The following is a 13,809-nucleotide window of genomic DNA, read 5'->3' as shown; positions in this document are numbered from 1 at the left end:
GTGTAATCTCAGCATTTTGGGAGACCAAGGCAGGAGGATCACTTGAGCCCAGCAGTTCAAGGCTGCAGTGAGCCATGAGCCATGAGCCATGATTGTGCCGTTACACTGCAGCCTAAGTGACAAAGCAAGACCTTGTCTAAAAATATATATGTGTGTGTGTATGTGTGTGTGTGTATCCTAAAAGCAGGAAAAGAAAAGAAACAAATAACATATAATGTAGCTCCAACAGCAGACTTTTCAGTGAAAATGTTAAAGGCTGAGAGAGAGTGGCCCGACAAACTTAAAGTGCTGAATGAAAAAAAAAACTTACCCTAGAACAGTATATCTGGTGAAAATATCTTTCAACCGTGAAGGAGAAATAAAGACTCCTAGAAAAACCAAAGCTGGCTGGGTGCGGTGGCTCACAACTGTAATCTCAGCGCTTTGGGAGGCCAAGGCGGGTGGATTACTTGAGGTCAGGAGTTTGAGACCAGCCTGGCCAACATGTCTCTACTAAAAATACAAAAATTAGCCGGGCGTGGTGGTGGGCACCTGTAATCCCAGCTACTTGGGAGGCTGAGGCAGGAGAATCGCTTGAACCCGGGAGGCAGAGGTTGCCATGAGCTGAGACCGTGCCACTGCACTCCAGCCTGGGCAACAGAGCGAGACTCCATCTCAAAAAAAAAGAAAAGAAAAACCAAAGTTGTGAAATTTCATCAACATCAGGCCTGTCCTATAAGAAATGCTAAAGGGAGTTGTTCAATCTGGGGAAAAAAAAGAAAAGAAAAAAAAAGGACATCAATGAACAATAAGAAATTATCTGGTAATTTCTTTTTGTTGTTGTTGTTTTGTTTTGATATGGAGTCTTGCTCAATCGCCCAGGCTGGAGTGCAGTGGCGCCATCTCCGCTCACTGCAAGCTTCACCTCCCAGGTTCACCTCCCAGGTTCTCCTGCCTCAGCCTCCCGAGTAGCTGGGACTACAGGCGCCCACCACCACGCCCGGCTAAATTTTTGTATTTTTAGTAGAGACGGGGTTTCACCGTGTTAGCCAGGATGGTCTCGATCTCCTGACCTGACCTCGTGATCCGCCCGCCTCAGCCTCCCAAAGTGCTAGGATTACAGGCGTGAGTCGCTGCACCTGGCCCACGGTAATTTCTTATACAAAACTCACTGGCAATAAGAAGTACACAGAATATTATAACACCATAATTGTGGTGTGTAAACTATTCTTAAGTAGAAAGAAAAAATGATGAATCTATCAAAAATAAAAACTACAACAACTTTTCAAGACATCAACAAAGAGATAAAATAAAAAGTCAGAAAGTGGAGGGACAATGTTAATGTAAAGTTTTTATGAGTTTTTTTTTTTTTTTTTTGCTTGTTAGTTTGCTTGTTGTCTGTGCAATGAGTGTTAAGTTGTCATCCATTTAAAATAATAGACTATCAGATGGTATTTGCAAGTCTCAGGGTAACCTCAAATCAAAAAACATGTAACAAATAAACAAAAAATAAAAACAAGAAATTAAATTATACCACCAGAGAAAATCATCTTCACTAAAAGGAAAACAGAAAGGAAGAAAAGAAGGAAGAGAAGACCACAAAACAACCAGAAACCAAATAACAAAATGGCAGGAGTAAGTCATTACTAATTAATAATAACCTGAAGGTAAATGGACTAAACATTCCAATGAAAAGACACAGAGTCGCTAAATGGATACAAAATAAAATAAAATAAGTCTCAATAATCTGTTGCCTACAAGAAACACACTTCACCTATAAAGATACACATAGACTAAAAATGAAGGAATGGAAAAAGATATTCCATGCCAATGGAAAGCAAAGAAAGAGCAGGAGTAGCTATATTTATATCAGACAAAATATATATCAAGACAAAAATTGTAAGAAGAAACAAAGAAAGTCACTATATAACGATAAAAGGGTCAATTCAGCAAAAGGATATGACAATTTTAAATATATATGCACTCAACAGTGGGGTACCCAGATACATAAAGCAAATATTATTAGAGCTAAAGACACAGATAAACCTCAATACAATAATAGCTGGAGTTTTCAATCCCCAACTTTCAACATAGGATAGATCTTCCAGACAGAAAATCATCAAAGAAACATCGGACTTAATCTCCACTATAGAATACATGGATCTAATAGATATTTAGAGAGCGTTTCATCCAAGGGCTACAGAATACATATTCCTCTCCTCAGCATGTGGATCATTCTCAAGGATAAACCATATGTTAGGTCACAAAACAAGTCTAAACACATTCCATAAAAGTTGAAATAATACCAAGCATCTTCTCTGACCACATGGAATAAAACTAGAAATCAATAACGAGAATAATTTTGGAAACTATACAAACATGTGGAAATTAAACAACGTGCTCCTGAATGACTAGTGGGTCAATGAAAAAATTAAGAAGATTGAAAATTTTCTTCAAACAAATGATAACAGAAACACAACATACAAAAACCTATGGGATACAGCAAAAGCAGTGCTAAGAGGGAAATTCATAGCTATATGTGCATACATCAAAAAAAAACAACTTTGAATAATTAACCTAACAGTACATCTCTTTTTTTTTTTTTTTTTTTTTTGAGACGTAGTTTTGCTCTTGTTGCCCAGGCTGGAGTGCAATGGCACAGTCTCAGCTCACTGCAACCTCTGCCTCCCAGGTTCAAGCAATTCTCCTGTCTCAGCCTCCTCCCAAGTAGCAGGATTACAGGCACATGCCACCAGGCCCAGCTAATTTTTGTGTTTTTAGTAGAGACAGGGTTTCACCATGTTGGCCAGGCTGGTCTCAAACTCCTGACCTCAGGTGATCCACCCACCCCAGCCTCCCAAAGTGCTGGGATTACAGGTGTGAGCCACTGCGCCCAGCGAGTGCATCTTAAAGAACTACAAAAGCAAGATCAAACCAAACTGAAAATTAGTAGAAGAAAGGAAATAAAGATTAGAACACAACTAAATGACACTGAAATGAAGAAAAAAAAAATACAAAAGATGAACAAAATGAAAAGCTGGCTTTTAAAAAAGATAAAAGAAATTAATAAACTTTTAGCCAGACTAACTAAGAAAAAGAGAAGAACCAGCTGGCGCGGTGGCTCACGCCTGTAATCCCAGCACTTTGGGAGGCCGAGATGGATGGATCATGAGGTCAGGAGATCGAGACCATCCTGGCTAGCACGGTGAAACCCCATCTCTACTAAAAATACAAAAAATTAGCCTGGCATGGTGGCACACGCCTGTAGTACCAGCTACCCAGTAGGCTGAAGCAGGAGAATCACTTGAACCCAGGAGGTGGAGGTTACAGTGAGCCGAGATCGCGCCACTGCACTCCAGCCTGGGAGACAGAGCAAGACTCTGCCTCAAAAAAAAAAGAAAAAAAAAAAGAGAAGAACCAAATAAATGAAATCAAAGATGAAAAAGGAGACATTACAACTGATAGTGCAGAAATTCAAAGGACCATTAGTGAGGCTATCATGAGCAACTATAGACCAATAAATTGGAAAATCCAGAGGAATTTTTAAATTCCTAGATACATACAACCTACTAAGATTAAACCATGAAGAAATTCAAAACCTGAACAGACCAATAACAAGTAATGACATGGAAGCCATAATAAACAGTCTCGCAGTTAAAAAAAAAAAAAAAAAAAAAAAAAAAAAAAAAGGGTCTGAGAGCCGATGGCTTCACAGCTGAATTTTACCAAACATTTAAGGAATAACTAATACCAGTCCTACTCAAACTATTCCAAAAAATACAGAAGGAGAGAATACTGCCAAATGCGTTCTATGAAGCCAGTATTAACCTGATATCAAAGCCAAAGATACTTCAAAAAAAGAAAACTACAGGCCAATATCTCTGATGAATATTGATGCAAAAAATCCTCAACAAAATACTAGCAAACCAAATTCAACAATATATTTAAAAGATCATTCATCATGATCGACTAGGATTTATCCCAGGGATGCAACGATGGTTCAACACATGCAAATCAATCAATGTGATACATTATACTAACAGAATGAAAGATAAAAACCATATCACTTCAATTCATACTATAAAAACATATAATAAAAGTCAACATTCCTTTATGATTAAAAACTTCTCAAAAACTGGGTATAGAAGGAACACACCTCAGCACAATAAAAGCCATATATGACAGACCCACAGCTAGTATCATATTGAATGGGGAAAACCTGAAAGCCTTTTCTCTAAGAGCTGAAACAAGACGAGGATGCCCATATTCACCACTGTTATTCAACATAATACTGGAAATCCTAGCTAGAGCAATCAGACAACAGAAAGAAATAACGGGCATCCACACTGGAAACGAAGAAGTCAAATTATCCTTGTTTGCAGATTATATGATCTTATGTTTGGAAAAACCTAAAGACTCCACACAAAAACTATTACTACTGATAAACAAATTCAGTAAAGTTGCAGGATACAAAATCAACGTACAAAAATCAGTAGCATTTCTAAATGCCAACAGTGAACAATCTGAAGAAAAAATCAGAAAAGTAATCCCATTTACAATAGTCACAAATAAAATTAAATACTTAGGAATTAACTGAACCAAAGAAGTGAAGCATCTCTACAATGAAAACTATAAAACACTGATGAAAGAAATTGAAGAGGACACAAAAGAGTGGAAAGATACCCCATGTTTATGAATTGGAAGACTCAATATTGTTAAAAATGTCCATACTACCCAAAGCAATCTACAGATTCAATTCAATACCTATCAAAATGCCAATGGCATTCTTCACAGAAATTTTTTTTTAAATCCTAAAATTTTTATGAAACCACAAAAGACCTAGAAAGCCAACGCTGACCTGAGCAAAAAGAATAAAACTGGAAGAATCACATTACTTGCTTTCAAATCCTACTACAAAACTATAGTAACCAAAACAGCATGTATTGGCATAAAAACAGACACACAGACCAATGGAACAGAATAGAGAACGCAGAAACAAATCCATACATCTACAGTGAACTCATTTTCAACAAAGCTGCTAAGAACATACACGGGGGCCAGGAGCGGTGGCTCACACCTGCAATCCCAGCCTTTTGGAAGCCGAGGCAAGCAAATCACTTGAGGTCAGGAGTTCAACACCAGCCTGGCCAACATGGTGAAACCCCATTTCTACTAAAAATACAAAAATTAACCAGGCATGGCTGTGATCCCACACACCTAGAATCCCAACTACTCAGGAGGCTGAGTCATGAGAATCGCTTGAACCCAGGACCCAGAGGTTTCAGTGAGCCAAGATCACACCGCTGCACCACCTCACTGCAGGCTGAGTGAAACAGCGAGACTGCATTTCAAAAAAAACAGAAAAAAAGAAAAAACAATAGATGAAATAGAACAGCAGAAAAATATGGCAAACACATTATATCTCTTTCTTAATAATAATTTTTTAAAATTGTTCAAGGAATCTGCCCACCTTGACCACCCAAAGTGCTAGGATTGCAGATGTGAGCCACCACACCTGGCCAACACATTATCTCTCTACCCATTGTTGCTAATGACAAGATCTAATTCCTTTTGATGGCTGAATAGTACTCCATTGTGTATATGTACCACATTTTCTCTGTCTGTTCCTCTATTGACGGATACTTAGGTTGCTTCCAAATCTTGGCTATTGTGAATAAAACTCCAACAAACATGGGAGAGAAGATATCTCTTCAGCATCCTGATTTTCAATTGACGGAGCTGGGAAACTGGATATCCATATGCATGAGACTGAAACTAGACCCCTATCTCTCACCATATACAAAAATCAATAAAAATGAATTAAATATTTAAATTTAAGACCTCAAAATATGGCCGGGTGCAGTGGCTCATGCTTGTAATCCCAGCAGAGGATTTGGGAGGCCAAGGCGGGCTGATCACCTGAGGTCAGGAGTTAGAGATCAGCCTGGCCAACATGGTGAAACCCCATCTCTACTAAAAATACAAAAAAAAAAAATTTAGCCAGTCATGGTGGCAGATGCCTGTAATCCCAGCTACTCGGGAGGCTGAGGCAGGAGAATTGCTTGAACCCCTGAGGCGGAGGTTGCAGTGAGCCGAGATCACGCCATTGCACTCCAGCCTGGGCAACAAGGGCAAAACTCTGTTTTAAAAAAAAAAAAAAAAAAAACCTTTAAAATATAAAACTACTATAACAAAACATTGGGGAAACTCTCCAGGACTTTGATCTGGGTAAAGATTTCTTGAGTAATAATCCACAAGCCCAGGTAACCAAAGCAAAAGTGGACAAATGGGATCGCATCAAGTTAAAAAGCTTCTACACAGCAAAGGAAACATCAACAAACTGAAGAGACAACCCACAGAATGAAAGAAATTATCTGCAAACTACTCATCTGACAAGGAATTCATAGCCAGAATACATAAGAAGTTCAAACAACTCTATACGAAAAAAAAATCTAACAATCCAATTTAAAAATGGGCAAAATAACTGAATAAATATTTCTCAAAAGAAGACACACAAATAGCAAACAGCTATGTGAAAAGGTGCTCAACATCACTGATCATCAGACAAATGCAAATCAAAACTACAATGAGATATCATCTTACCCCAGTTAAAATGGCTTTTATCCAAAAGACAGGAAATAACAAATGCTGGCAAGGATGTGGAGAAAAGGGAACCCTCATACACTGTTGGTGGGAATGTAAACTCATAAAAACCATTATGGAGAGGAGAACAGTTGGGAGGTTCTGCAAAAATCTAAAAATAGAGCTACCATATGATCCAGCAATCTCACTGCCACGTATATAATCAAAAGAAAGAAAAGCAGGATATTGAAGATATATCTGTGCTCCCATGTTTATTGGAGTTTTATTCACAATAGCCAAGATTTGGAAGCAACCTAAGTATCCATCAACAGATGAATGGATAAAGAAAATGTGATACATATACACAATGGAGTACTATTCAGCCATAAAAAAGAATGAGATCCTGTCATTAGCAACAACATGGATGGAACTGGAGGTCATTATGTTAAGTGGAATAAGTCAGGCACAAAAAAACAAACTTCTCATGTTCTCACTTATTTATGGCAGCTAAAAATTAAAACAATTGAATGTACGGAAAGAGTAGAAGGATGGTTACCAGAAGCCGGGAAGGGTAGTGAGGGTGGGGGCAAATAGAAATGGTTAATAGGTACAAAAAAATAGAAAAAATGAAGTAAAACTTAGTATTCGATAGCACAACCGGGTGACTATAGTCAATAATAATTTAATTGTACATTTTAAAATAACTAAGAGAGTATAATTGGATTGTTTGTAACACAAAGGATAAATGCTGGAGAGGATGAATATACCATTTACCATGATGTGATTACTACATATTGCAGGCCTGTATCAAAGTATCTCATTTAACCCATGAATATATATACCTACTATGTACCCACAAAAATTAAAGTTTATTTACCAAAGCAAAATTTTCATTTCTAATTTCTATCACAAATGAAAGAACTTTTTAGTACCACGTAGGAAGGATGGGGAAGGAGCAATGAGTATTTTTCGTATATTCCTGGAAAATCTTAGAAGAGACATTTAGCTATAAGCTACTTATAAAAGTAAGCAAGCAGTTTTTGAAATTGTGTTTTGGCTTTTCTTAACCAAGAGTAAAAGCAATTACAGCCATTGGGTCCCACGAGCACACCCACGGAATCTTGCCCTCCAGACACAAAGACCCCCCCCCCACCTCCCCACCTCCCCACCTCCCCACCTCGCTCTTGCTCTAATTGATCCAATCATCTCTAGGCCACGCCCGCCGCAGAGCACTGTCGGGAGGCGGGGCATATACTGACACATTCTGGCGCGCCCAGGTCACCTGACGTCCCACGTTATTAGTCATCGGACGTGCATCCGGGTCCGCGCTAGAAAAGCCGAAGATTCCGTCGCGCGAGGCTCTGAGAGCAGCACAAACTGCGGTCCCCGGGAGGCGTCCCTGGATCTCTGAGGACTCGCCCAGCGCCGCGCGGTCCTTTGCCGCTTCTGCCCCAACCCGCCTCGCCTACCAAAGTCCTCAAAGAGGACTTCGCCGCCCGCTCTCCCCATGTCCTCTGCTAGGCCCAGGAGCGCCTTCCACAGCGCCGTCGAGGTGATGGGCAGCCGGCCCCGCAGCCCCAGCGCCTGCCCTGCGCCCTGGTGGGGGCAGCAGCCGGGAGGACCCGGCCCTGCCAAACGTCTCCGACTGGAGGAGCCCGCGGGTCCCGAACCCCGCGTGACGCCCAGCCTGGAAGACCCGGTGGGGATCCCGGCCGTGGACGCGGTCATCTCCGTGGTGGTCCTGGCCACAGGCTGTGCCCTGCGTGTGCCCCTGGACACCGTCGACCTGGTGCTGGAGCTCCCGCCGACATCGATCCTGCGAGTGTCTCTCGGTGGACACATCCTCATCCTGATCCCCGAGGTCCTCCTGAGCTCCGTTGACGAATGCTCAGGAGCGCAGGGCGACTCGTCTGCCGGCCTGGAAGTGGACGTTTTCCTGGGCGCTCTCAGAGAGGACGTCGTCGTCGAGCAGGAAGTCTTCTGCGCATCTGTCCCAGAGATCGCCGCCCAGGAAGAGGCCTACGAGGAGGAGGCGGACCCCGAGTTCCCGGAGCTCCGGATGGACTCCCCAACCGGCTCAGCCGCTGGGCTATACCCCTTCGCTAGTGGTGTGTTCAGTCTCTACCGGGAGGGCCCCATTCCAGGGCCCTGTGCTCTGGCCCCCAACCCCAGTTCAGAGAGACTCTCTCCACGCCCCATCTTCGACCCAGAATTCCACCTTCTGGAGCCTGTCCCCAGCTCACCTCTCCAACCTCTACCTCCCTCTCCGCGCGTGGGGAGTCCAGGTCCCCATGCGCGCCCACCTCTCCCGGAACGCCCTCCGTGCAAGGCCCGCAGACGACTGTTCCAGGAATGAACTGCTTCCCACAATCCCTTGCCACCAGCTGCGGGTTCTTGTGGATCCTCCAAGACTCACTTTGAGGACTTGCCACCGCCCAGAAATGCAGCATCTTCATTCGTCGACAGTGGGCAGTTGGATTACTGTTGTTTGGGTGGGTGGGTTGGTTGGCTGGCTGGTTGGTTGGTTTCTTGGCAGAATTCCTTGGTAAATGGCAAGCAAGGACATGAAAAAAGAAAAGCAGATTCTGGCAAGCACCTTTACCAAGAAGAGTAGACCACACATAACCAGTCATAGATTTTCAGATCCATTGCCTTTGCTGCAGGAGCTGTTACTTCTGCCTTTACTGCAGGAGCTGTTACTTCTGCCTTTGTCCCCTTCAGCCAACTCTATCCTCAGTTTCACCCCTACTCTTGCTTAAAGCTCCCTTCAGTGTTCTTTCAAATTCCCCCCTTTTTTTCATCACCTCCCTACACCTATCCGTTCTCTCCAATCCAGATCATTGTCTTTCCTTCTTTTTGCAGTTATGAATTTACCTATACGATTTTCTCCCAACATCCTCTGAGGTGCTTCTGATCACTGATTTTACTTTCCGCTTGCTTTCCTTAACTCCTTTTCCTGGTCCTGGACAATCAAGATAAATGCATATTAGATTAGATAGCAAACAAACAACATTCAAATGTAATGAATGCTCTGGACCTTTTGGAAGTGTTTCTACAAATAAGAATTTAAGGGCCCAGCGCGGTGGCTCACGCCTGTAATCCCAGCACTTTGGGAGGCCGAGTGGGGGGTGGATCACCTGAGGTCAGGAGTTTGAGACTAGCCCTGGCCAACACGGCGAAACCCCGTCTCTACTAAAAATACAAAAATTAGCGGGCATGGTGGCGTGTGCCTGTAATCCCAGCTACTAGCGGGGATGAGGCAGGAAGATCGCTTGAACCTGGGAGCCAGAGGTTGCAGTGAACCGAGATCATGCCACTGCACTCCAGCCTGGGCAACAGAGTAAGACTCCATCTCAAAAAAAAGAAAGAAAATGAAAAAAACAAGAATTTAAAAATTAGTGAAAGCAATATTTAATGAGGGAAAGTAGGGAGGAAGTTGTGACACTTTCATTCCAGCAGCAGCTTGTACAATGACATATTCTATGTACTTTAACCAGTGGGTATTCCTGAATTTCAGGGCAGTGTGGGCTTCACCTTGATTTCCTCTCAGGGGTACCCACTCAGCTTCACTGCATGGACATTTGGTCTAATTTATTTTTGAGAGTTTTTTTCATGCTCTTGAGTCCATCGCCCTGAATTGGCAGTCATTATTTCTTGGTAGTATTTCCTTAATGTCTTTTTAACTATAAAGGAAAGAAAATATTACAGATAATGTTGTCATATCCTTTGTGCCCACTCTTCTCCCCCGTTCCCAGAGGATTCACATCATGACACAAAGCTGGTGGATATCATCCTAGTCAATATATGAATGCTACATATACATATATATGTATAGATATAAATAAGCAATGTTTATGTTGTTTTCTGGACAATTAAATTTATGTAACTACCTCATATTCTCCAGTTTACTTTTTTTCTCAACTTTATTTTTGAGATGACTTATAAATATGTGTAGTTCATTTATGCTAAAGATTCCAGTATCCATCATATGATTGTGATATTTTATTTGTTCTTTATTTATTTATTTGTTTATTTGTCAGAGACAGGGTCTCATTCTGTCACCCTGGGTGGAGTGCAGTGGCACGATCAAGTGGACTTGAACTCCTGGACTCAAGAGATCCTTTGCCTCAGCCTCCCAAGTAACTAGGACTACAGGTGTGCACTGCCACACGCAGCTAAATTTTTTTAATTTTTTTTTTTTTTTTTAGAGATGGAGTCTCACTATGTTGCCCAGGCTGGTTTCAAACTCCTTGCCTCAAGCAGTCCTCCTGACTCAGCCTCCAAAAGTGCTGGAATTACAGGAGTGAGCTACTGCACCTGGCCTCAGATTTATTTTTATTTCTTTTTTGTTTTGGGGGGTTTTTTTTAGATACAAGGTCTCTCTCCATCACCTGGGTTGGAGTGTAATGGCACAATCATAGTTGACTACAGCTTTGAACTCCTAGGCTCAAGCAGTCCTCTCACCTCAGCCTCCCAAGTGGCAGGTACTACAGGCACAAACCACGATACCCAGATAATTTTTAAATTTTTTGTGGAGAGTGGGTCTTGCTCTATTGCCCAGGCTTGTCTTGAACTCCTGGACTCAAGTGATCATCCTGCCTCCCAAAATGCTGGGATTATGGGCATGAACCACTGCACCCAGCCTCAGATTTCTTAAATATGACACCAAAAGCACAATCCTTAAAGAAATAATGTGATGATGGGCTTCATCCAAATGAAGAACTTTTGTTCTCCAAAAACACTGTTAAAATGAAAAGACAAGCCACAGATGGAAAAAACATATATTCACAAGGCAAATTAATAAATGACTTGTGTGGCCAGAAAAACACTTTCAAAATTGAGTAAGAAAATGCTTTTAAAAAAGGCAACAAAATCAAGACACTCAAAAATACAACCTTCACAATGACTAGCATCAAATTAAAGATTATTAAATATATGAATGTGCAGGAAAATGTGACCCATAAACAGGAGTAAAAATAGTTGATGAAGTTCTTTATATTTTTTTATATTAGCCCTTTATCAGATGTATGGTTTGTAAATATTTTCTCCTAATCTGTGGGTTGTCCCCTCTTTCTCTTGTTTCCTTTGCTACGCAGAAGCTTTTCAGTTTGATTCAATCCCGTTTGTTTATTTTTGCTTTTTTTGCCTGTGCTTTGGGGGTCATATCCAAGAAATCTTTGCCTACACCAATGTCATGTAGCTTTCCCCCTCTGTTTTCTTCTAGCCATTTTACAGTCTAGGGAGTCTTATATTTAAGTCTTTAATCTATTTTGAGTTGATTTTTTTTCTTTTATTAAAAAATCTAATCGTATTTTCTTTGCCAAATTTACTTCCCAATCGTTTTGTTGTTTTGTTTTGTTTTGTTTTGTTTTGTGATGGAGTCTCACTCTGTCACCCAGGCTGGAGTGCAGTGAAACAATCTCAGCTCACTGCAACCTCTGCCTCCTGGGGTCAAGCAATCCTGCCACCTCAGCCTCCCAAGTAGCTGGGATTACAGATGCAAGTCACCATGCCCAGCTAATTTTCATATTTTTTGTAGAGACAAGGTTTCACTCTGTTGCCCAGGCTGATCTTGAACTCCTGAGCTCAAGCAATCCACTCAACCTCAGCCTCCCGAAGTGCTGGGATTATAGGCATGAGACACCATGCCCAGCCAAGTTAATTTTTTTATGTGGTGTGAAATAAGTATCCAATTTCATTCCTCTGCATATTGATAAACAGTTTTGTACCTGCACTCCCATATGCACTGCAGCATTATTATGAGTAGCTAAGATATGGAGCCAACCTATGTATTTATCATCATATAATGGATAAAGAAAATATGGTGTATATACATGATGGAATATTATTCAGCCTTAAAAAAGAAGGAAATTCTGTCATTTGTGACAACATTAAGAACCTGGAGGACACTGTGGTAAGTGAAATAAGCCAGGCCCAGAAGAACACATACCATAAGATTCCACTTATATGCAGAATCCAGAACAGCTGAGCTCATAGAAGCAGAGTAGAACAATGATTATCAGAGGCTGGAGGAGGAGGGTGGATGGCGAAAAGAGAGATGTTCATCAAAGGGTACAAAGTTTCAGTTAGACAAGAGGAATAAGCTTTGGCGCTCAATTGCACAGAATGGTGACAATAATAAATAAAAATGCAATGTATTTTTCCAAATTGCTGAAAGAGTAGGTTTTTAATGTTTTCACCACAAAAATATGTGAGGTGATGAATTTGTTAATTAGCTTGATTTAATCCTTCTACAATGTAAACACATATTAAAACATCACATTGTACCCCATAAATATATACAATTATTATTTGTCAAAAATAAAACAAAAAATAGTTGATAGAAAGTGGTGTAGATTAACAGAAATAATAAAACTAGCAGGCAAGAACACTAACAGCTGTTATAAAGATGCTCAGTATGTCCCAGGATTTTAAAGACAACCTAAGCATAATAAGGACAGAATTAAAGATATAAAAAAAGAACCTAATGGAACTTCTAGAGATAAAAAATATAGTATATGAAATGAAAACTTTATTGGATGGTATTAAATACTGCAGAAGAAAAAAACTAAGAATGTAAGACTTAAAATCAAATCAAAACTAAAGCACACAGAAGCTGAATAAATAAGTAGCTTTTGCAATAACATCAAGCAATCTAACATAAATGTAATTGGAATCTCAGGAGGAAAGGAATGGGAGAGAGGGGTGATTTTGAAGTTCAGTGAAAGCTATAAATCTCCATATATAAGAAGTTCAGTAAACCTCAAGAGGGTAATCATGCATACACACACACACACACACACACACACATCAAAACATATAGCCAATTTACTGAAAACCAGTGATAAAGATGAAATCTTTAAAACTACCCAGAGGAGACGGCTGGGCGTGGTGGCTCAAGCCTGTAATCCCAGCACTTTGGGAGGCTGAGACGGGCAGATCACAAGGTCAGCAGATCAAGACCATCCTGGCTAACACGGTGAAACCCCGTCTTTACTAAAAATACAAAAAAATTAGCCAGGCATGGTGGCCAGCGCCTGTAGTCCCAACTACTCCGGAGGCTGAGGCAGGAGAATGGCGTGAACCTGGGAGGCGGAGCTTGCAGTGAGCCGAGATCGCGCCTCTGCACTGCGCCTGGAGACAGAGCGAGACTCCGTCTCAAAAAAAATTAAATAAATAAATAAATAAAAGTATCCAGAGGAGGCCAGGTGCAATGGCTCGCTCCTGTAATCCTAGCACTTTGGGAGG

General features: G+C 41.1%; 1 protein-coding gene across 1 annotated transcript; it reads left to right on the top strand.

Moving 5' to 3' along the window:
- Positions 1-7,847: 7,847 nt before the first annotated feature.
- Positions 7,848-10,447, top strand: PRR23A (proline rich 23A). Its single transcript, XM_005545913.5, has one exon. It carries the CDS (start codon positions 8,069-8,071, stop codon positions 8,915-8,917), a length of 849 nt encoding a protein of 282 aa, XP_005545970.3. The 5' UTR covers positions 7,848-8,068; the 3' UTR covers positions 8,918-10,447.
- The last annotated feature ends 3,362 nt before the right edge of the window (positions 10,448-13,809 follow it).

This window comes from Macaca fascicularis, chromosome 2 (assembly GCF_037993035.2).
Source record: "Macaca fascicularis isolate 582-1 chromosome 2, T2T-MFA8v1.1".
Taxonomy (NCBI): domain Eukaryota; kingdom Metazoa; phylum Chordata; class Mammalia; order Primates; family Cercopithecidae; genus Macaca; species Macaca fascicularis.
The sequence above is the reverse complement of the archived record's forward strand: the minus strand, read 5'-3'. Positions and strand labels throughout refer to the sequence as shown.